General features: G+C 43.8%; 1 protein-coding gene across 1 annotated transcript in view; it reads right to left on the bottom strand.

Annotated features, from left to right (window-relative positions):
* The window catches only part of scfd2 (sec1 family domain containing 2), a 128,027-nt gene that overhangs the window by 62,996 nt on the left and 39,153 nt on the right, over positions 1 to 25,878 (bottom strand). Inside the window, exon 5 of the mRNA XM_083970636.1 lies at positions 7,429 to 7,708. Within this exon, the coding sequence (XP_083826762.1) occupies positions 7,429 to 7,708 (280 nt within the window). The remainder of the gene's footprint in view (positions 1 to 7,428; positions 7,709 to 25,878) is intronic.

Raw genomic sequence — 25,878 nt, 5'->3', positions numbered from 1 at the left:
GACTGACAGACCCGTGTTTCAGACCAAACACTCTATAGAAGTGATTGCTGTCGGAAGATACAACTATTTAAGACTTATATTAACACAAATAGTATTCTGCTTACTTCTGCTTTAAATCTGAATCTACAATGTAGAAAGTCAAGGAAATAAAGCAAAATCATAGAATGAGAAGGTGTGTCCAAACTTTTGATTGGTCGTGTGTAGAAAACCATCACATGGGTGTCATCAAGGTTACACATTTGATTTTCATCGAGACAGTGGGAGTTAGAAGACACTTTTCATTGCTACAACTCCACAACTTCTACTTGATGTGTCTCTGGCCTCCTGGTCTCTGGCTCTCACACTGTCCCCTGGTCCACATGAGTGCAGACTGAACCGGCTGAAGGGAGAAGGGTGGATACAAGGGAACAAGGCTGTACAGTATTGAGACCCAGCCGTGGTGTGTAACTGCTGACTTGGGAGCAGACTTGTCAAGGAATGAGAGTGGGGGTCTGGTGTCGGGCCGTCGGCGCTGTGTGTGGCCCCGCCTGCTACCCAGGCCTGTGTGGCCCGGCAGTAAGGAGCTGATGAGCCTGTGTTCATTAAAGCCTGAGCTCCGTGTCATCGGCTTATCTGATGGAGTGAACGAGGGGAGAACAACGCCACCGGCTGCTTTGCTCACCCCGGGGTCCGCCGCTTTCACCTCATATCTGTACACATGTGTGTGTGTGTGTGTGTGTGTGTCCGCTGGTGTTTGTGCAACAGGGGAGGAAGTAAAGAAAGACCACCAATTAAAAATAATTGGGACTAATTTCATAAACACAGTGCAACAGGGGAAATATATTTAATCAGGCATGATCATTACACTCAACTTATGCTCCACTTCCTCCAATGCAACCAGTCTGGTTTTAGGGCCTCAGAGAGAGGAGGAGAAGAAATAGAGGGAGGTGAAGAGAGACAAGAGGGAAAGAAGGAGAGAAATGGAGAAGGACATTTAAAGCAGAAGTAAGCGGAATGTTTGTGTTAATATAAGTCTTAAATAGTTGTATCTTCCGACAGCAATCACTTCTATAGAGTGTTTGGTCTGAAACACGGGTCTGTCAGTCACTCTGCTCTGCTGTAAGGAGAAAACTTTCCTTGTATCCTACAACCTTTATCCAATGAGGAGAGAGAACGGCATAAAGGGGCGGTCCTCTCTGTGTGTGCAGCCAAGGGATGCGCGTGAATGTGGTGACGTAGGGACGAGGGCGGGGACTGCTAACTCCATCGTTAGCCAAAACCACCGGATCGCTTACTTCTGGTTTAAAGGTATAATATGTAGGAATTCCCCCCATCTAGCGGTGCGGTTGCATATCTGAACGTATTCTTGATGTTGCATTCACCTGAAATCAGGCAGACGTCAGACAGACAACAGACGCTGCATGCAACAGGATAAACAAGCGTCTCTGTAAACAAGTGGTCAAATACGAGGCAAAACAATACAGGCGTGACAATATGTTGTCATGGTGATGTGGTATTGTTTACCTGACCCACGTTTTACCGTCTTTCTCTGGTGGAGTAAAATGACATCCGGTTGGTTTGCCGACGGCTGTCTGCCTGACTGCACCTGAATGCAACATCAGTGCCTCCGTCCTTCCTCACACTACACAGTGGTGACAGTTTTAACAGGCCGAGCCCACAGCTCCGCTGAGTTTCCTTGGTTACCTACGGTCATGCCGCCACTCAACGTAAAAAATGGCGATGCAACATGGCCGCCTCGGTTCAGTGCGTCACCCACTTATGTATTTGTAACGACTTGTAACAACTCATTCTAAGGTACCAGAAAGCTTTCATTTGTATGCAGGTGTGATTCCACTTCAGTGAAATACGTATTTATGAAAGACAGATTTGATTTTTGCTGATAAAAAGCCAAATAAGTTACATACTGGGGCTTTAAAAAACCAAGGAGAAGGAAAAGTCTGAGAGGTAGGCAGACGGAGGCTTGGTGGCCGGTTATGTGTGATCCCTTTCATGTCCTTCGGCCGGCCCGGGCTGCCGTGCCAACCCAAACAGCGGCACTGGGGAGGTCCGACTCTCCCACTGCTCTGCTCTTCCTTGCCCTGCGCACATCCCATAGGCAGGATGAATAACACACAGAGAGAGACAGAGAGAGAGAAGGACGTGACGTGAAACCGCTGCAACTCCGCTTACATTTCACATCTTGCTCTAAAAGTTATTTCGTGACCTTCTTTCTTTCCCTCTGTCACTGCAGCTGGTAAATCTGGAGCTGAACACCCACACACACACTCACACACTCACACAAGTACAGACAAACACGATCCATCACCCTGAGCTAGCTGCATGTCCTGGGGTGAGGAATTAGCTGGTTGGCCTGCTTTCTTTCTTGATTTACTCTTCTCCAACGCTGAGAGGGGAGATGAAAAAAAAAACTCAGAAAGAGGGAGGAGGCTTCACTCTGCACCAAAGAAAACCAAAAGCCACCGGGACTGACAGGAAACAAATCTATAAACTAGTCTGAGGAACACTCATTTTTCCTCTCTTACCAGCATCAATGTCGTTTTTGCCACAACTGAACAAGGAATTAACATTAACTGCTCTCAACTATTTACAACCTGCACACATCACACACGCCGCCCCGCCGCGCCACAGGCTGTCCCACGGCAGCCAATCGGGCTCCGGCTTTCAGGAGATCAGTGGACGCTTCGTCCAATGCCGTCGCTCCCTCCGCCTCTGCTGCGCTGCTCCCGACCAATCGGGCCCTTTCCCACATGTGGTGTTGGTTCTGGTTTAAGAGCTCATTTCCCACTCTGCAATAAGCAGAACCATTTTCTTGGATAAATACTGCTCGAGCCTTTAATCAAAACCATACAGTAAGACAACAATACACAGACACGCTGTGAAATCTAAATGTTCAGTTCACATGTACACGCACACAATGATGAGAAAGTTGTAAACGGAAATACAAACATAAACTTTGTCTTGCCTTGGAAAAAAAATCCCAGTTTTGAGTACATAGGAGCAGAGACTGTCTTAACTCTGCTCGTCTCCTCTCTGGTGTCAAAATAACAGAAGAAGCACAGTGATGATGATGAGGCTGGTGATACTCACAATTTTTCTTACTGTCAACAAATCCTATGATTTGAAACTAACAATGCATATGCAATGCAATGACATATTTCATGTTTCGGTGCTGTCTGCTGCACTGGCTAACTTGTTCCTTTATTACCACAAACAAGTCCAGTCGTTCATTTAGAGTCGGTCCCACATACGGTACACCGCCCTGCTGCTGTAAATACACAGCAGCTCGCTACGTCTGCCACTGAAAATAGTCTTCAACAATTATACTATTTATTCCTGTTAAAGTCTTTGCAGAGAACTACTGTAGGACTTTCAGCTTCTTCTAGAAAGTAGACTGTATACCATGTAAAGAGAGAGCAGAGAGAGTGAGCCGTGGGTCCAGCAGCTGGGCACAGAGCAGGACTGTGCAGGGTGGGGATGATGGGATGGTGGTCAGGAATATAAAGAGACAGATGAACTCATTGTTGCTGCTGGCTGCTCTGCTGACAGTGATGACAGTGAGACGTCGTCACCTCAAGGCCTCATCACCTCACCAAGTGGCACAGCTAAATCAGTCCGCACATCTTAGTGCTTATTGCTGTAGCATAGTAAAGCTGTGACTCACGCTGCTAACTGGTGACCTGCAGGTCACTCTGCTATTTTTGGAGGCATTATATATTAATTTTAAGCCTTTATTGCAATGTGTGAGCGAAGGAGCTTGATCGTGGACAGTTAGGAGGCTCATTAGCTTGCTAAGTGATGGGGCAATAAGCACATACGTTTATTAAAAAGATGTAACTGTTCCATCTACTGCTCTATGTTACTCTGTGGTGGGGCATATACTCTGACACTATCCAACTATGCAAGTTCCCCCCCTTAGGCCATGCGTATTTGTTTTCAACCAAGCCGGTGAGAAGGCAATCCATGGAGCGGTGGGTAACGTTATATATCATATAATGTATATTTGTGTAGTCTTATCTGTCATAAACAGGAGATTATGGATTATGGGGCGTGTTTGTGTTGCGGTGCCGCACAGACGAGAGCTGGAACACCGGGTCGGAGGCTCTGGTCTTACAAGGTTTTCAGCCAAGAGACGCTAGGTGGAAGGCAGAGAGCCTCCATTCTTCCTGGAACTAGTCATTTAACCATCACAGTTACTCCGAAGCTGTTTAATTAAAGGAGACATATCATACCCCTTTGTCACAAATTAAAATAGTTCCCAGGTGTCTTAAAGACATGTCTGTGACATGCTTTGGTCAAAATCCCCCAAGGATCAAACATCACAGCTCTTTTCATCCTCTAAACAGCCCTGTTCAGAACAGCTGCTTTCAGTGTCTGTCCCTTTAAATGCAATGAACCACTGTTTGCCCCGCCCCTTCTACTGGTCTCACGTCCTAGTTACATCACTGGAAGACAACTGAGGGAACAGCTGGTAAAACCACATGGATTCCAACCTAGGGAGCCTGAATATTACAGATTTTTTTGTCAATTCTCACATTTTGGGGCTGGAAGGCAAAACAAACACCTAGATATATGTTTAAAGTCCCCCTCCCGCGACCCTTATTGGTTATTTTAAAACATTCTCTGTGGTCTTTAAATTGTGATTATGAAGTTTTTAGCCAAAATCACAAAACCTGTGCCATTTCTCAGGGCTCTTCTTCTGCACAGCACCAGCAGCTCATTAGCAATGCACCTCTGGAGGGTGGGCGGAGACTGCGCTGCTCTGCACCCGCCCAGCCACCCCCCGCTCGCTGACAGCTGGACATTGTACAATTACAGATTTAGCACGTTTAGTGTAAAACTCCACACTGGGATTCGATCCCAGAATGGAGCATAGTCCTTGCTCATGGTGCAAGCTGCTCTACCAGGTGAGCTATACCTGTTATACCTTCACAGCTACACCGAGCTGTGAACCCTTTCACCTCTGAGCCAGATGCAGAGCGGGGCGGGAGCTTGTAGCACTAGTGCCCTCCCCTGGAGCTGTGACACGTCAACCCCAGTCTCCCTGAAACTGCCAGTTTGCGTCTGCCATTGGTTCACAGCAATTTGAAGGCAGAAAAACTCAGAAATGCAATTTTGCTCTTCCTTTTCTGCTGATATGTCCTCTAACACAAGAAAAATGCCACAGGAACATGTGAAAAGCACGAAAAACACGATTTTCATGGGAGGGGGTCTTTAAGAGCCTTCAAAAAGTGATATTTCTATAATATATCCCCTTTAAAGTAAAAACCTTGCATATTTCCTCCTTAATAACACTGAAGGGGGGTAACAACAACAAGCTAATACACTAGATACTTCTCAGCTCCCTCCACAGTCAGCACACTCAGATCTGCTTGTTGTTGTTGCCTGATGTGAATTTGCAGGTCAACATTTACCCACATAGAAACTACGGTGAAGAAACAACTTTGCCCCCAAGTGTAAAATAAATTCCACAATGAAGTTTCACCATCCTAAATTCCTTTTTACCCAGGCCTTAATTCATGAAATATTCCCATGAATACAGATTTATATCTACCTCGTGGATTAGGCAATAAACCGCTGTTTGTCGTTCTGTTACATTTGATGCTGTGATAAAGACACTGAAGGTCCGCCAGAGCTGACAGGAAACACTGAATGGAAATAAATCCACTGTGTAAAGTAGTCTGAGGGAGACCATTTCCTGAAGATGCTCTTTAACTAAGTTCCCAGAGAGAGGTTGTTATTGAAGTCAGTGTGTGTTGCACTGGGCTCTTTGTTTCTGCCTGTGTGTATATTGTCCTTGTGCGCACCCTGTTTGTGCACCGTGTGTGTCCGTGTATCTGCGGTGCGTTTCGCCGAGCTCTGCCTGCTCTACTGTAGCCGAGGGGAGCAAAATAAAAGAATTTGTAAAAACATCGTTCTCATGGCGACCAGGTTTCGTTCAACGTCTGGTTTTCATTTGAGTCTTTTAATTGGGGGAAAATGTCACAATCGATGTTTTGCTCTGGATGCTGAGAGAGAGACGACCTCCCGTGTCATGTTACTCCGGCCGCGCACTTCATTGGCTGAAAAAAACCTACACACACACACACACACACACACACACACACACACACACACACACACACACACACACACACACACACACACACACACACACACACACACACACACACACACACACACACACACACACACACACACACACACACACACACATTCAGATTTAATAGAAAAGGTGCACACACACGCTGCTGAATTCCTCTGAATGGGCAAGACGTGCACACGCGCACACACATTGTTTTTTTCTGTCTCAAACACACCTGGCACACCATGACAGGGTAATTTCCAGTGACGTGTTTATAACAGAGAGTCAGGTTTTTAACATGAGCCACATCTCAGGGCCCTGAGCCTGCCAAGAGGCCCCAAGTCCACGCTGCACCGCGCCAAGTAGAACAGGAAGACAGAGAGACAGTATGAGAAGGAAAAGAGGGAGAGAGGGAGTGTAAAAGAAGGAGAAGAGGGATCAACAGTCTTTATTAGAGCTGTACATAGATTTACTAACCCTATATATCCTATACGAGCCGGTGCGGGCTACACAGGATGAAAACCAAAACAGAGATGTATTATTTCAGGGTGTGTGCTGAAGTGGGCAACAACTAAAAGTAGCTCTAATTATGAAGTGCAGTGTGTGGCAGGGGAGGAGACCGTGTGTGTGTGTGTGAGTGTGTGTGTGTGTGTGTGTGTGTGTGTGTGAGTGTGTGTGTGCAGGCTCAAGGTTAAAGACGCTATTAGTCTTGGAGGTACAGCCGGCTGTGGTGTGGAGGTAGATGTTAATTCATCTTAAGAGCTATAGCCTTGATCTGCTCCACCACAAAGTTACCAGCTCAGCTAAACAGAGGAGCCAAACACACCAGCACACACACACACACACACACATTGGTGCCAATTTACCACAAATACAAACCTTTCCTATATAGTGTATTAGTGTTTTTCAGGTAGAAGCTACCGTGGGGACCGAGGGGCTGCAGAGATTAAAGTGAAGGGTGATTTCTCTCTGACACTATTTTTCTCTCACACTTATCCAGATGCAACAGTTCAAACATTCCCACACTCGACTATGTGAGTAGCTGCTTGCCAAACTCACCGTGAAATGTGTGTGTAAGTGCGTGTGCACATGAAAAAAAAAAAAAAAGTGTGAAACAAGGGGAGAAGCAGGAGAAGAATGGGGTGTGAAGACTTTGCGAAAAAATCCCATCCCATTAACGGCAGAGAGAGAGAGAGGGCGGGGTGGTGGTGGTGGTGGTGGAATAAACCTTCAGCTGTTCTCACTTTCTCACTCTAATTTCTCTCCTCTGCTTTCAGACCGTGGGCCGACCTGAGGATGCTGCTGGAAGTAATCACGGCGCCGTGATTGCGGTGAGCCTCTCTTACCGGTGAGTTTCTGCAGCAAGGGGCTGAGCACCGTCTCCCGGGTGATGACGAGGGTGAGGGCTCCAATCAGCTCCCTCTCCAGCTTCTCCAGCTCCTCCTCCTTGGCGTTCTGGGCCTCGTTGGCCAGGGAGTACAGGTAGACCAGCAGGAGGATCAGCTCGTCAGGGCCGCACTCATCCTCCCTGGACCCGGAGGCCGAGCCCTCCTCGCCGCCGCCACGGGGCTTCATCAGGGGCAGGAGCTGCCTCAGCACACCGAGGAAATCAGAGTCTCCAAGAGCCTGTGGCACACACACACACACACACACACACATAGAAGAAGAGGTTGTTGGTCAGAGTTCAGCACAGTGGGCTACATGAAAAGTGCAATAACATCAGCACCACTGACGGTGCATACGAGGCCAGCAGCCGGTTAGCGTATCTTAGCACAAAGACTGAAACAACAAGTTTGGTCATCCCCGATTCATCTGTTGCTCTTTGATGCATCATCCTCATCAAGTCTAGACTGTTTACCTCACCATGACAACAAGACCCCAGAGAGCCACTGCACCCAGCTAAACCCCGTCCAGCACATGACATCACATCATCACACAACTAGCCTACAAGATGTTGTTTTTTAAAAGATTCAAGATTTATTCAAGAAATTTATTTTGCCATTTTGTGCACAGCAAGCTGGGTACAATAGGAATTCTTGTGCAGAGGTCCCCCCAGGTCAGATATAAAAGATTATTAAAAGGTTTTAAAAACTTGTTAAAAAAAAAAAGTGAGTCAAGACAGAAGTAAATAAGGAAAAAAACATTGCACACAATTCAACAAATAGCAACAACAACAAAATAGCCCATAAATAAATAACATTTAAAGACAAAAAACACAATTCAAATAAGTAAAGCTGCCATATTGTCTAAAGTGCAGGAGTGATGTCAGTGCTGTCAGTGGTGTTGTGTATATTTAATATTTGCCATGAGTCTGATTGTGGCTGGGAAAAAACTGTTGTGGAAACGTGTTGGATGTGTGATTATACTGTCTGCTCGATTGTGTGTTGATTGTTTGTGTCTGAATAGAGGATGAGCGGGGTGGGAGATGTCTCTCATGATTTTCTTCGCTTTTTTCGTGCAGCGCTGAGAGAAAAGGGGACATATTATGGAAATATCACTTTTTGAAGGCTCTTTAACATATATCTGGGTGTTTGTTTTGCCTTCTGGTCCCCAAAATGTGAGAATTGACAAAGAAAATCTGTAATTTTCAGGCTCCCTAGGTTGAAATCCATGTGGTTTTATGAGCTGTTCCCTCAGATGTCTTCCAGTGATGTAACTTGGACTTGAATTTGCATAATCCCACCCCTACCTGGGACAGGTAGAAGGGACGGGGCAAGACAAGCAGTGGTTCATTTGCATTTAAAGGGACAGACACTGAACCTTTATCAGTTTATTAGTTGTATTTTTCTTGTGTTCAGTGTCATTTATCAGCTGGTCGGTACGGCGGACTCTGACAGGTCCGCCGTACCGACCAGCTGATAAATGACACGTCAGTAACACGTCGGATGACGCTTCTGAGGAAGACTGGAGTCACAGTCGAAACTGTCAAGCAGGTAACATCACTCTTGATTTCAATTGTCTGAACACAAGAAAAATACAACTAATATATTTGAGAAGACAAAATGAACATAATTAACCTTTATCAGTTTAATTTGACACAAATGACGATGATGTTAAAACGACACAGAGCTGATAAACATTCTCTGTCTGGTAAAAGACAGAACTGTAGCTTGACAAAACGTCTTCAACGGTCTTTCATCTTGATTTTTAAAGTGTAGATATGTTTGCTTGGTTATTCATCATGGGGATGATGTCATTTTGGAGGGATGTTTCATTGTAATCATTTTAATCGAGAAAGAATAAAGAAATACAGCAGGTTTGTTAAAATATATTTACCATTTGTCTTACTCATGATTCAGGGGCAGTTTTTTCCTCATCTTCAAGTTCTTTATCAACAATAAAGCTAACAAGGCCACATAAAAAACCACATCCATCAGGGGCTTGGTACTAATAAAAAATAGTTGTTCTGACTGACACTGATGCCTCTAGCTATAATATTTTATTATACAGATTTAGTGAAATACAGAAAAAAATTATCAGCTTTATTAGATCTAATGTAATAATTCTAATGGAATTATTATATATTGGTATGGCTAAAATTTGGTATCAAACAACAAGACATTTTCAACCCTCAATATAATTAAACACCAAAATAATTTGGTGCATAAAAGTATCAAAGTTCAATATCCAGCTCCAGACAGGAGCCGTAGTAGGCTATATTGCATTAGGATGCAAACGATATTTGCATCATTTGATTTTACCTAATCACTAGTCTACATCTTTACTATGTGGCTTTGTTGTCTCTGTTATAAAAATACTGTAAGTGCTCCAATTATAAGCACAGTGTGAGTGAGCTCATCGTTCCATTGGCTAATTTTACAGCTTTTCAACTGACTGAGGTCATTTTGTTTCATTGTTTTGTAGGAATTTGCAATGGGTACTGAACTGTTTATTTCTCTCACTCTCTCTCTCTCACACACAGACACACACACACACACAGAAACCAGCATTTGGAGCGATGTTTAGGTGCAGTGACCTGTTTTAATGAGCCTGTCTGAGCAGGTCTGCATAGTCGCTCACAATTTTTTTGCACACTAGTCCAACTTGCTGTAGATCAGCGGGCCGTTTGCAGAACACTGGCCACTCTTACTACAAGGGTGAGCTCATAGACCTATAAAACAAGGGTGTGGAGCTAATCTGTCCGATGAACAGCATGAAAATCTAATGAAAAATGGGGGCTGAGAGGGGGAAAACAGAGGCAACGGGGTCACGGAGGGGCGGAGAGAAAGTGGAAAAGCAGAGCGGAGAAGAAAAGGAGAAGCTGAGAACGATACGGCGATATCACAAGAGGAATTAAGGTTGAGATGACGATATGAAAGGGAATGATTGTTGACAGAGGACTGTATGTTTGTGTCAGATGGAGCTATACAAATGCCTCTGTGGATATGTTTCATTTTAACGAGGGATTCCTCTGGAAAGAGCTTTGTGTTCCTCTCACCAAGACAAACATGCTCTGCGAATGAGGGGCTTTGGAGCTTGTGGTGGTGGGCCCACTGGGGGGGGATCCTATGTCCGACCCGGCGCAACTTCTCCACTGAGCCAAAGACGCAATACAATCAGACCCAAAGACACCGAGCCAAAGCCACAGAGCTGTCTGATTGTCCCTCGCGAAGAAGAAGTGCCCGAGGATGAGCGTTACTGGGAAAGCGCCGTCCCACGTGGAGGGTGTTGACGCTGCAAGTTCATCCTCACTATCTCTTGACACAGAGATACTGTAGGAAAGAAGGCAACAGTCACATCCAGGGCAGTTGTATAGGGGAGAAAGGTGATGATACTTCTAGGGGCCCGGAGCCCAGTAGGGCCCACGTTAAATCCCAGTAGTGTAATCTTTGTATGACTGAATGATTCTGCATAAGATCCTGACTAGTACTCATAGTAACTAGGGATGGGAATCTTTTACTATCTCACAATTAGATTAGATTCTGATTTTTAAGGCTACGATTCGATTCAAAATCGATTTTCGATTCAAAACAATTTGATTCCTAATGATTTCTGCTTCAGTCTATCGGTGTGCAAAGGATCCTCATGATCTACTCCAGTCTGCTTTGCAAGACAGAATGACTAAAGTGTAAAAGTTTTAAACATTTATCCATGCTTAGATGGAATTGTTGAAACTGTTGCATAAAAGCAATATCACATATTGCTTAAGTAACAAAATTAAAAGTCCCTCTTTATTTAAAATAGTGCAGTTAAACATGCCGCCTTTTAAATTCTAAGGAAATGGAGGCCGACAGCCAGCAGATTTGTTTAATTTTTTTATTTTTTAAATTTGATTTTGGGACATTTTATATCGATTCTGAATCGTATTAAATGAGAATTGCGATTCGTATGTGAATCGATTTTTTGGCACAGCCCTAATAGTAATGCTGCACTAGCATCAAAACAGAGTAGGCTAAAATGATAATAAATACATAGTCTAAGAAAAAAAGTGGAAAAGTCAGGGGGTAGTGGCCCACTTAAGTGTTCTTTCAGGGGGCCCAGAATTCCTAGCAACGGCCCTGGTCACATCCTCTTCACATGAAGGTATCAGAGGAACACACTCTCCTGCTCCGCTCCTCCCTGCCTCAGCTCAGACCCCGGCCAAACACTGGCCCCCTGGAGACCATTCAAACATTATTTCACCACACATTTTTCTTCTTAAACGTTGTGAAATCAAATACCTCTTCAAGTTGCACTCATTCAAACTGCCAAACAACGTTCGGGATATTTCCCTCGCTCTTGTTGCTGGCGGACGGACGGGTGGCGAAGGGGAGAGAGACAAAGAGCATCAAGGGTTTCTTTGTGAAACACGAATGGCTGAAAACTTTTTCTTTCAACTCTCACTTCAGAGCTATTAAACTCCTACACTTCTGTCTGTACACGTCCGGGAGGACGTTCACATGATCCTCCGGCTTCTCAGAGAAGCGTGCCTACTGTCAAGAATTTACATTTTCATTTTAACCAAAGTGGCCGCTGCCATATAACTCAGCATCATTAGCTTTCAGTATGGATGAGTGGAGAGAGGAGGAGCTGAAAGAGGAGCCGGGGGCCTCCGCATCATTTGTCATAAGGTCCTTCACTCAAACCTGAACTAGTGTCACCACCTGGGCCTCTGAGCACATCACCACTACAACAGTATGCACCCTCAGCTGAGTGCCCCACTCCTCTGTCACGCTTTTATTTTAGTTTTTCCTTCTATGCAGGTTACTTATTATAAAGTAGGGGCGGTGCGTAGCGCAGTGGTTAAGGCGGCCGCCCCATGTAGAGGCTACAGTCCTCAACGCAGGCGTCCCCGGTTCAAATCCCGCATCGGGCAGACCTTTCCTGCAGGTCATTCCCCCTCTCTCTGCCTCCCCCTTTCCTGTCTATCTCACTATGTGCTGTCAAATAAAGGCAAAAACGCCAAAAAAAAAAAAAAAGTATTATAAAGTATAGAGTATCTATAATAAGTACTGTAGAAACATGCCTGGATTTACAATCACCACAAGTGAATGTTTAAAAGTGGTTTGTAAGAATATCACTACTAGAGCATTGGCAAATATTTTGGTATTTGTCGAATACTTCCCAAAAGTCGACGAATAGTCGAATATTCGCCGGAAGTTTTTTTTTTTTTAAATCCATGCGGCACCGCTGCTGCCAGCCCTAACGCTGAGTTTGCCTGTCTTAATGGGAGCGTGCCTAGTTCCCACAGCCCTATGTTCCCACAGCCCTATGTTCCCACTGGACTCTCTCTACCTATCTGGACTCTATCTATCTGGCCTGTCTAGCCTCTACCGGGTCTTTTTACTAAACTTAACCAACTCCTTTCATCATTGCCTAAACCCAACCAATGGTGGGACCAAAGGGCGGTGGGAACATAGGAATGACCCCGTCTTAATGACCGTAAATACACAATGCCATTCCACCGCTAAGACGAATATTCGACTGTGACGCACAGCGTCAATTAGTGGTTTTGATAGTTGAATATTCGAATAGTCGAGTATTCGGTGAAACCCCTAATCACTACTCATCTACATTACAATAAGATAAAAGATTTTGGCCTACACCATGTAAAGTAATCACTCAAATTTGGTTTGCAATCTTGAAATGAAGCAGTTTCCACTTGGTTATCACATGTTACAGTCATGGTGTGTGTGTTGTGATGTGAGTTTTCTTTATTTAGATTTCGTAAAAGGGATGAAGAGGGTGTAGCGATAGCAGCACATAAGCAATGCAGCTGCAGCAGCTGCTGTGTATTGTCAGGAGGTGTTCTGGTACTGTACTAAGTAGTACTTCAAAAACGACTTGTTTTGGAAGCACTAAGAGCACATATAATACATAAATGTAACGTGCCCAAAATGCAACAAAATAGTCTGGGACTTACTCAGCCCATCTAGACAACACAAGTAATTACAATAGGAGTCTAACTGCTCTGTCACAGAGGGACTGAAAACAGCTGAAGAGACTGGAAGAGTCCAAGATTTCACAAGAAAAATGAAAAACACAGAGAAAAGTCAGGAAAAAATAAACAATCATTTTGTAATGCAGCATTATATATTTCCATAATAGATCTGGATGAGGACTCTGCCCTGACCCCAGGCTGAGAAACCAGTGGCCTAGAAAGATATGCGTTGGTCCTTCCAGTGCCAATAGGAACAACAGTCAGTTTTACTTTTATTTACTCTCACTTTGTTATAATATCAATATTTATTAATCCATCCATTGTGAACTTGACTTTAAATGAACCTGAAAATCTCTCTGTATTTTAGTCCATGGCCCCTTTAACCTTTATCGGTGCACAGCACAAACGCACCACAGTCAACCTTCCATGGCCATGTGTATATTGTAAACTGTATACTTGTGTGCAGTTTGTGTATATACTTTAACATGTGAGAGGAAGCATGCATTTATAACTGGGTCCCTTCAGGAGATTCATAAAAGCTGCTGTCAGCTGCATTGCCATGGCGCCAGAGCAGGAAATGGAGGTCTTTGGTACAGAACTGAGGCTGAGCTGAGTGGAGCTGAGTGGGAAGACTGACTAAAAACTCTTTCCAGCTCCGAAGCTAAACTCAACAATGACCGACTCATGGCGCTGGCACATGGGCTTCACTGGAAAGGTGGTTGACTGTGCACCTTAGGGAGCAGCATGCTTTCCATGGCACTTAGGATAACACAATCGGGGCATTAAAGTCAGATATTGTGTGTTTTATTTAAGTTAATATAAAATTGAAAAAAAAAAAGTGGTAGTTAGACCTGTGCCATCTGGACCACCTATGACATCTCATGTTAAACTGGCTAAAGGTTCCATTCAAAAACATTTGAAATTAAATTGTGTCGTTTTATTTAAGTCAACTTTTGGGAGTATTTGAGATTTTTTCACTGCTCTCCTAAACCCTGCTTAGCGTTTCCCCAGGAAACACTATAAAAACATTCTCAATGACAGACTCTAAAAAAATGCTGCAGAATTCACGTGGCGTTCAGGGTCCACTCTAAAAACAGTGCATTTTTAGAGGCAGCGCTTGTGGCCTTAACTACAGCATTACTCCCGTAATAACAGGAAGCTAATGTTATTATTACACACCATTACTGAATGCACCAGTCCTGCCGCCATGCTCTAATGTGACTATTACATACAATTATAGAATAACAATGGCTTTGCTCTGTCAAAACAATCTTAATTTTAGAGCATGCAATTACTCAAATAATGCCATTACTTTAAATTACATGACAATTTCTTATCATGACACAATATTTTCCAAAGAAAATCTGACTTTGGATAAAAAATAAACAGCCTACGCCTTCTTTGTTCTCTGAAGAAGCCCAGCTGATTGGCTGATGCTAAATTTGCAGCTGGATTGTTGCCATGAGACTGAAGCATCCTTGGCTTCTTGCTCAGGCTTCTTTGCGCCAATCATAAGCTCTCTCTCGCTTCATGTTCTGGTTTGAATCTGTACGCCAGTGATTGACAGATTACTGTCTGGCAATCCCGACCATCCCAGCGTCCATAAAGGCTCAGTCTCGCCCAATCAGAGAGCCGGGCCAAGCTCCGCCCCCCCCCCCTGCCCAGCACAGCCCGAACAGGAAACCAGCTCCAGATGCAACCCCTGGAGGAAGGTGAGTGTTTCAGATGCAGCGCAGCTAACCAGAACCAGGCCTCTGCTGCCGCGCTCGCTGCCTGCACAATGAACCTTTTTCTGGGGCCTCAGGGCTGGGGGGGATGGGGGGTTCATGCTCCTTGAGGGAGCATGAACAAAGTTGGCTGTGGGTCAGTTGTTTTAGCTGACCAAAGACACACTAGCCAGTAGTCACCTTGCATGGATGCCAGACAGCTCATCTCATTGTCATAGTTACCAGAAATAAAAAAAAAAAAAAAAAAACCCTCATCGACATTCTTTTGGAAACTCACACATGTACTTCATTTGCAAATATGTAATCACATCCAATTTGCATTCACAAATAACAACACGCAACTGGAAGGCACACAAGCAAACTCCTCTAAAGAAAATACATAAATCTTAAAGTTAGAAGACGGCAACTAAACTCTGACTTGAAATTACATACAACAAACGTATTGATTTGTAGTAGAGCGGCTTCAAAACAAACAGCTACATCTTCACCCTCAAAAGGCCTGGCAGGGTCTGGAACATGTAAACAACACTAAAGCTCAGCGGGAACTCCGAAATACCTCCAGCCGACATTTTGTGAATGACTTGATCTGCAGCCTGCGCGTGTACAGTATCTCAGCAGCCGGGGACACATGCTCATTGTAACCCGTGGTGATGACAGTGACAGATCCAGGAGCAGCTTCCACCGGAGAACTTGTGTTTATCAAAAGACGGAAATCTGCCCGAAGTTGAGCCGGTATGGAAAAAAATGAAGTTTATCTCTGGCACTCTTTTCAACTGCCATCATTCTGTTCGCCGTGAAAGGTGTGGACAATGTTTCGGGTCTTTAACGAGAAGAACGGAACTGTGACTCTAAACAGATAGAAGATAGAAGAGCGAGCGTGCAGCACGGTGGAAATCGCAATAAATCAGATCTACTTTGTGCGAAACCGGCCAGAATTTTATCCCCGTGTATCCACATTTCTTTCTCAGTTTTCTTTCCCCCCCCCCCTTTTTTTTAAATGCATGGTTTTGAAAAAGCTGCAGTTGTTATGTGTGTGTGTGTGTGTATCTGCAAGCTTTCCAAAAGTCTGAGACCACTTTCCCATAATAAGATCTTTCATAACCAAGGGAAACAACCTGAAACACATTTAAATTCTTTGCCTGGTTATCACAGCACTTTCATTGTTTTTTAACAGCTGACGACAACAATGACAGAATCACATTCAGAATCAGATTTGTTGAAAATCGGATCATAAAAGCAAACTGTTGACTTTTGATTCATCCCAGCAGAATATAACTCACTACAGCACAGAATCTGCTCTGCTGCTGTCTGTGGTGTGTTTGCAGCAGTTAATGTCTGTCACCACGCAAGGACCTGATCACCATCTAGGTGACCTGAAGACTCAGCAACACAGGATTTTCTTTACAACAAATCTTTTAATGCTCAGTAAATGGAGGAATGTCCTGAATGCACAACTCTGTGGCGTGTCCATCAATAGGAGTCTAACTGCTCTGTCACAGAGGGACTGAAAACAGCTGAAGAGACTGGAAGAGTCCAAGATTTCACAAGAAAAAACGAAAAACACAGAGAAAAGTCAGGAAAAAATAAACAATCATTTTGTAATGCAGCATTATATATTTTCATAATAGATCTGGATGAGGACTCTGCCCTGACCCCAGGCTGTGAAACCAGTGGTCTAGAAAGCTACTTATGCATTGGTCCCTCCAGTGCCAAGGCTTTTCACAACAGTCAGTTTTACTTTTATTTACTCTCACTTTGTTATAATATCAATATTTATTAATCCATCCATTGTGAACTTGACTTTAAATGAACCTGAAAATCTCTCTGTATTTTAGTTAAAGGGATAGTTCACCCAAAATTGAAATTTCTCGGGATAGCAGTGCATGTCCATATAACGGTTGCAAATGGATACCAACTGTCTTCGTGACAAAAAGTCACACCAAAAAACATCCAAATACCTCCATGCTGCTCGTATGTAATGTCCGTCTTGTATTGAAGCCCCGAAATGCGAAATTGTCCCGAAAAAAATTAAATAAGTCTATATTTCAAGCTTGTTTGTAGCGGAAGCTTCTCGAAGTTCCTCTTCCCAAATTTGGACGAACCAGGGTCCGTCCTCTTCCCAGTTCGTCCAAATTTGACGACATACGAGCAGCATGGAGGTATTTGGATGTTTTTTGGTGTGTCTTTTTGTTACGAAGACAGTTGGTATCCATTTGCAACCGTTATATGGACATGCACTGCTACGCCGAGACCCCCTGTAACTCAGAGAAGCCATGGAGGACTCTGAAACTTCTCCCAGCCCTTAGTCCACATGAGGGTGAGTAGATAATGAGTGAAATTTCAATTTTGGGTGAACTATCCCTTTAATGGCCCCTTTAACCTTTATCGGTGCACAGCACAAACGCACCACAGTAAACCTTCCATGGCCATGTGTATATTGTAAACTGTATACTTGTGTGTGCAGTTTGTGTATATCTCTATATATGTGTGTCCATCAGTCGTTCTATTGCCCAACACACACAAAAACAAGTTGAGAAGCCAAGTTAGAGAAATGAAAACAACAGGAAACATAATTGTAAAAGACAAGCCTGGACTGATAGATTGACAGGTCAGATAGTGGAAAAAGCTCTTAAAGGTAAGTCGACCCCCCCACTCCCTCTGCTCTGGCTCCGCCCACCTGGAGCGCTCGGGACACATCTTTGGTTTTAAATGAGGCCTGCGTTACCACACAGAGAGCGAGGTTGGGGTGTGTTTTGTTTCTGCCCCGCTCCCAGGTCTGCACGCCGGAGAGAGAAGTCAATGGACTCCTGCACTTGCACACGCAGCTGAAGGTCAGCCCCCCCCCCACCCCCCACGGATGGGCAGCTGCCTCTCTGTCGATACATGTAAAAGCTTTCAATGGCTTTTAAAGGGATAGTTCACCCAAAATTCAAATTTCACTCATTATCTACTCACCCTCATGTCGACTAAGAGCTGTGAGAATTTTCAGAGTCCTCCGTTCCTTCTCTGAGTCAGTTCACTGCTCTTCCTGTGTCAGTGCACTGACCGGCGGAACAATTTCTCATGTCGGGGCTTCAATACAAGAGGGACATTACAGACGAGCAGCATGGAGGTATTTGGATGTTTTTTGGTGTGTCTTTTTGTTACGAAGACAGTTGGTATCCATTTGCAACCGTTATATGGACATGCACTGCTACGCCGAGACCCCCTGTAACTCAGAGAAGGAACAGAGGACTCTGAAAATTCTCACAGCTCTTAGTCGACATGAGGGTGAGTAGATAATGAGTGAAATTTGAATTTTAGGTGAACTATCCCTTTAACGTCACATCTCCCTCCTTTTCACCTCCCATCCTCCACCGTCTCCACGTCAAGCTCTCTTTCTTTTATCTGTGTTTTTTTTTTTTTCTTCCTTCTCCTGCTCTGTGTGTCAAAGATTGGTTTGGCGTCGAGCTCCAAGGCTGTAATTTCAGAGAGACGTGGGCCCCAATCACAGACACAAACACACAGTCCCTGAACTCCACCCTGCCACCGCCAGTCAGCCACACGCTGGTCACTGTGGCTGGATCTGTGTCTGGCCAGCACACGACACCGGCGCACTTCCTTATCACACTGGGGCAGAGAGCTGCAGGGCCCTTTTGCTTCGACTACCAGCAGGAATAATGAGCACAGATAGGGACTGTAAGGGCTTTTAATGTGAAAGAAAAATTTGCATTAAAGGCAGTAACCCTCCGAAGTGTTTGGAAACATAAGGGAATTAATGAGCCTTTATTTTTTTGCCACATAGGCTGCAACAGATTATGGTGCAATTCACCAGATGAGAGTTGCTCTGCAGCCACAAACCCCAGGGCCGTGTAAAAAAAAAAAACCTCCTGCACTTTTCTCACACTGAGAGGAGCTGAATCATACGCATTCATGAGTCTACACACTCTAGCGAAACACACACATCCCCTCCTCCACCACTGCCAAGGACAGTGCATTACATCCACTACTAATTGACCCAGGAGGCTCCAGCAGGGAGAAAATATCCTGAGGTAAACAGACGCTTTCTAGACGAAGCAGAACGCAACAACCGCAACTTATCCGATGGGACTCCAAAAAACACAACAACTGTCTTTGACTTTTTTTTTTTTTGCATTTGCATTTGCATTTGCTCAGTTTTCATGTTTCGCTGCAGCCAATCACAAACGTGGTACGGAAACAATACAAGAGATCACTTTTCCTTTTGTTTTTTAAAATGCAAAAACATGTAGTGTGAGAGATTAAAGGAGCCCATCTGATTCCAGTTTCTGCCTCACACATGATGGGGGAGAGAGCGCCGAGGTGGGGAGGGGAGTGAATAAGTTTAACCAGCACAAAGGAGGCCATTTCAAAATAAGAGTTTGGCTTGACTTGCTGCATGAATGCAAATATATAGTGGCTATTATACATGTGATCTTGATCTGTATTTATATTGGATTTATTTGCGGGGGAATAGACTTTTTTTTTTTAAGTCTACATAAGTATGTTTGCTCAAGAGGGAGATAAAGTTTTGCATAATTCAGGACTGATCCAGGACTGTGGAGACTTTCCAACATTAGGGGGCACTGTTGCCCCACGCCGAGCTCAGAGAGCCTCGGTCTGATCCAGCACTGATGGAACCAGGTCTCCTTCCCTCCACAAACTCCTGGAGAGAGCTTCAATAGGCAGGAAATGGCTGACGTCGAAGTGTTGCCATATTTTTAAAACTATTAGCTGTACGTGCGGTGGGTCATTGCAACATGGCTGTCAAAATGTTGCGTCTCTGACCTCAGATCTGTCCCCGTGCAGTCATTTCTAACCTGGACCGGGCGTCACGGCGGGGGCCCCTGTACGTAAGCTCGCTGGAGTTTGAATAAAACATGGGATTCATCATGAATAAACTGAGAGCTGTGTCACTGACTAGTGTTCTCTGATGTGAGTCATTACTCTGGGGTGCAGCTGGTACACTTTGCTGTTTCTCAAACTGTGTGTTTTTGTGTGTGTGAGGAGGAGACTCATGCACCACATGTGGAAGGAGGCTTCTCTCTGAAGCTCATATTAAGACACAGGTCACAGACATAACACTGTATTTATGTGTAAATGAAAAAAAAAAGGTAATGTGCACATCTGTTTAAAGGCAAATGGGCTCCGAGCCTAACACACAGGCTGGGCTGTGTATTGCGTGTGTTTTTCTGTTGTAAATACTGGACTCTGCATCATAATCTGGACTGTCCCAACAACGTGCTTCTCTATCATAGACACTGACAAACACGCCTACACACACGGCTGCTTTTTCCTAAACATTTATGAAAACACTCATTACGGAAAACACGGGAAATGGAAAACAACTAATCTCCCTTCATTTCCCAGCACTCACACACCTGTGAGGATGTAGAGATGAATTATACTCCAAAACAAGAAAGAACTGGAACATGTGAACTATCTAAAAAAAAAAAAAAAAAAAAGGAAAAAGAAAAGAAAAGAAAAACATCCGAAAGACAAAGAGCAAGTGAGGAGAGGAGAAACTAAAGTTTGGGCTGATGGGAAGAGAGCGTAGTGAGATGTTATCGATGCAGAGATGATGGTGTGACTGAGAGAGGTCACGTGATGCTCCCTGATGACCACACTTATGATGTGACTCAGACCAAATCTCCATTTACTGGTCAAGTGATAAACGTAATTATTTACTGTCTGAGCAGGGGAGAGGAGGGGAGGGGGTCTATCATGAGGCATAACTACGTCAATTAAAAACAACCCCAAAAAGGTCAAATTAAGATCTGTACCACTCACATAAATGTGCCCACATAATGAAATATAAAGAGCAATAAACTGTTACAGGCATGTTCTCCTGTTCATTTTTACTGGAAACCCAACATCCACACATAAAGGAGAAACAAAATAGAGTTAGGAAATAGAAGCCACAGTGAGGGGTGGGTGGGTGGGGGTGTTGGTGGCAGGGGGTGTGGGGTGGGTGGGGGGACTTTCAAAATAAAAGTTTAGAGGAGATAAAAATGTTTATTTGCAACTATGCCTCTTCCATTATTCTAAAAGTTTTATTACCGTGAGATAAGAACCTGAACCTGGAAAGTTTTTGGCTCACACAAATGCATTTGAAGACGAGGGGAGGGGGGAGGGGGGGGGGGGGGGTTTCCTCTGTGTTTAATGTATCGGAGCAGCGGGCTGTGAAGAGAACGCTCTTTATGCCAGTGTAATCTCAGACCTGAGACACGGTGGCTTTCTGCACACACAGCAGTCTCTCTGTCGCGCGCACACACACACTCGCGTGCCGCTCGCTCGGCTCGTCCCACCACAACACTGCAAACCCAGTCCCAATACAAAACACACAGGCAACAGAAGGTGTGTGTGTTGTGCTTGTGTTTACTGAAGTGTCATGGTGGGGGCTGCACACAACAAGCAGGCTAGAATCATGAGAGAGAGAGCACAGACATGCAGTGATCCTTCTGCAGACTCCATGTCTGCACACTAACACCCATCACCATGCACCGACTCCATCTGTTACAACACTCTGCATATCACAGGCTTTCACCAGGATCTCTCTTTGGCAGTTTACTTGTGAGTATTGACCCACATTTTCATGAAAAAAGGGCAAAGACCAAAACACGCAAAAAAAAAAAACAGAGAGAGAGAGAGCAAGGGGTCAGGATGGAGACAGAATGTTGTTTTTAAAAAAATGTGTGTGTGTGTGTAAAGAAAACACAGTCGTGGTCTGCTGACACTGGTTGGACACACAGGCTGAAATAGAACAATACAAACAACATCACCCAGGGTTTCTGCTGCACAAACATTCCCAGAGGCCTAAACCCACAGCTCAGTAAAAAACACCACCGAGAGGGGCAAGCTGGACCCATTAATACAGCCCCAACACCTATTCTTCTTTTCTCTCTTTTTTTTTTTAAACATAATACATCATTCTTCCTATTATTGTCTCCATTTTCCCAGATTTCTTAACCCACTCCCCTGTGCATTAAACCGCTCTCCGGCCAAATCACACACCAGACTCTTCAACTCTACAGACGTGATAAAAAAATTCCCCCAACACTATCATAACGTTGAGAAATCGTAATTCATATCTTTAACGGTAAACAAAACAGCCAGAACCTCCAAGCATGATAACACAAATCAAATGGAGCGACGGCCCCGCTGAGGTTTCTTGTGAGAGAGTCTCTGAGTTACAGTGTTAGACACAGAGAGATGGCACGGATGGATTTCTAGATCAAATTTTGCCTCTTTACCTTATTCTGTCTTCTTCAGTCTGAACTGTAACCCCACCCCACCCCCTCGGGTGCTAATGGATCATCCGCACAAACCGTGTACCCCTCACACATCAGCAGCTGATGACATCTGTCACACTTTCGGAGCTCGGTGGGTTTTTAGTTTGTCCTATAATGTGAGAGGCTGAGTGAGGAGTTGTTCTGAGTGTTATAGTTCCAGTCAGCGTGGGCTTTGGAAACTGTTGGCAGCTGTTTCCAATGTGATTATCTCCCTGTCACCTCTGGCGTCCCATCGCCCAGGTGGGTCATGAATCACGGAGAAGACAGCGCCATTGACAATCCCGGGGCCTTTACTCTAAATTGAGGGTGACAACGTTGCCATGGAGGGCACGGCGGCGTTTGGCCGGCCCTCTCTGATAAGTAACGGTTGACGCCTGGCAGTAAATCCCACCCGTCTCTCTACGTAAACCGTGAAAATGTCTCTCTTCCTCATCATGTCTGTCCTTCCTGAACAGATGGCAAACACATCTCTGATGCCTCCTCTGTCTGTTTGTCTGTTCTGTGATGCAGCGCAGAGCCGAGCCCGGGCTGCCACGCCGGCTCTAAACACATCACACTGGCAGAGAGGAGGTCTGCCTCCTTCAGACCAGTCGACCGCTGTGGGAGTTACAGTCACTGTGGGCTTTATGGTCTAAGTGCTACCGTGTCCAAATAAACCACTTAGCTAATATCATTCATTTGTTTCTATTATTTTCCCTTAACCACCGTTAACTCTTGTCTGCAGTGGTCTCACACTGACAGCACTGATCACTGCAGAACCTAACTAAGTACTTTTAAGTACTTTTGACAAGTTTGACTTGAACTTTTGGCAAGCACTTGAATTAAAAAAAAAAGATTAAAGGAATTTACCTCAGCATTATAGTAACACTCTCACTGTGGATACCACATCTGGGGGTAAATGAGATGGACATAGCGCCTTGCAAACCTATTTACAACCACAAACTTAAAGGGATACGTAGTTTAACATTTTGGCAAATTGGCCTATTGCCATAATCCCTACAGTTTTAGGAGTAGGTTCGTTACCTTTAATTGTCGGAGCAAGCAATTTTTAGAACGGCAGAGCAGAGCCGTGAGCTGCTCAGAGCTACGCTACAGAGGCCAATGGGATTTCTTGGTTTCCCTCATCAAACTCATCAAATACACAATCCAACAACTCCAAAACGTTCTGGTGGACAAGTTGTGACCTGCACATTCACCACGCTATGAGATAATAACAGAACATTATGAGACAGAGTTGTTTTAGAGGTAAATGCAGAGCCATTCTTGCCCATTCTACTTTGCAAAATAGCTCCAGTTCAGTCATATTGGATGGAGAGCGTCTGTGAACAGCAGTTTTCAAGTCTTGCCACAGATTCTCAATAGGATTTAGGTCTGGACTTTGACTGGGCCGTTCTAACACATGAATATGCTTTGATGTAAACCAGTCCATTGTAGCTCTGGCTGTGTGTTTAGTGTGGTTTTGCTGCTGGAAGGTGAACTTCCGTCCCAGTCTCAAGTCTTTTTCTGCCTCTAACAGCTTTTCCTCCAGGACTGTCCTGTGTTTAGCTCCATCCATCTTCCCATTAACCCTGAGCAGCTTCCCTGTCCCAAACATTCCCACGGCATGATGCTGCCACCACCATGTTTCGGGTTGGGGATGGTGTGTCCAGGTGAGTGTTTCCACCACACATAGCATTTTGCATGTTGGCCATAAAGATTTGGTCTTTGATTTGTAAAAGATCTTCAACACCATGTATCATTTTCCTTCCAATTCACAATAATGTGCTACTTTGTGTTAGTCTATCACATAAAATCCCAATAAAATGTGGTTGTAACATGACAAAATGTGGAAAATGCAAGAGGTATGAATACTTTAGCAAGGCACTGTATTACTATTAACAAACCATACATTTAATGGATTAATTAAAATACTATAAGTATCACATAATGCAAATATCAACCCTGCAGCCCATTTATTTAAAGGTTTTACATCTCATCTGCTACCATTTGTATTTCTTGTGTAGATTACTTTCAAGTTGGGCAACACTTTACAATATGGGTCCCTTAATTAATGTTAGTTAGTACATTATTAAGCATTAATATATAAACTAATGTGTTAATTAATTAATGCATATTAATGATAACTAATTACATTATTCAATTTTAACTAACTTTGAGTAGTAAACATTATTTAACTGCTTACTAATAGGCTACATTAATTAATGTGATTCCTAAGTAATACATAACAATGATTGTTAATATATCTGTAAACAGTTAATTAATGCTTAATAATGTACTAATTAACGTTGATTAAGGGACCCTTATTGTAAAGTGTTACCTCGAGGTGTTATAATGTTCAAAAGACTTTTTATGATCTGCTCTCATAGTCTGTTATACCTCTCTAATGAAAGTTGTGAATTGACTGTATATCTTTAGGTGGTCTTTGTCTGTTTACTGGGTGGGTTGGTCACCTTTTCTTCTGATGTCGAACAAATTCACACTTGCATTTATTTACAAGTATATCTCTGTAGAAGTTCTGTTTCATGTGGGAACTCAGTCAGGTCTTCTGGACTTATCGTCTCCATCTGTTGGAATTTCGACCTCCCTTGATGATGTGAATAGTCATAATCACGAAACATGAGGACAATTATCTGTGAGTGCTGGCGTCCGGTCTGTTCTGGTTGTATCACTGCAATCTGTATACTGTAAAAGCTGCTTCACAAACAATTGATTGATATTTAAAATAGTAAAAAGTCAGCAAAAGTAAAAGTAAAAAAGTAGTAATAAGTAGTGACACGACTTCTTTTCTCACAGCGCTCACTCGCATTAGTGTGGTGGCCCTGAGAGATCAATAAACTGCAGTTCAATAAAAACACATGCAAGCTGGGAAAACACAAACAAATTCAGAGAACATTTTCGTCAATTTGAAGACATGTGCTGCAAATACAACACAACGCAACCACACAGACAAATTGCGTGACAAATGAAAGGTGCAAGTAACGAACACATCTGGCACATCTAATCTACTACTATTGTTCAATGCCTTTGACTTAAAAAGTCACAAAGTATGGAAAAAGAAATAAATCTCAGTTGTGTTCATTGTCTTCTCTGTGTCCCCCTGGACACCGTGTGTGTGTGTGTGTGTGTGTGTGTTCATGTGAAGATGAAGATGTTTTAATGACTTTTGTGTTTTGTCTGTCTGCAGAGTTTATCTTTGTGGTGCGGTGCCGTTGCTTCAGAATCCGAACACTTCTTTTATGAAGACCAAATAGAGGGAGATGGTTTTTAAAAGCAGCGTGTTGCTGCTTTAATGACATATTAATGGTTTTCAGTGTTAAATGAATTGAACCTATAAGATTTATATGAAGACGTATAAAGATTTTATTACTCAAAGCGTTTTCCTGCAATATAGATAATATGACATGACGAGCCAAACCTCTG

The sequence above is a fragment of the Trachurus trachurus genome (assembly GCF_905171665.1).
Source record: "Trachurus trachurus genome assembly, chromosome: 4".
Taxonomy (NCBI): domain Eukaryota; kingdom Metazoa; phylum Chordata; class Actinopteri; order Carangiformes; family Carangidae; genus Trachurus; species Trachurus trachurus.
Note: the sequence above shows the minus strand (reverse complement) of the source record. Positions and strands in the feature narration are given on the sequence as shown.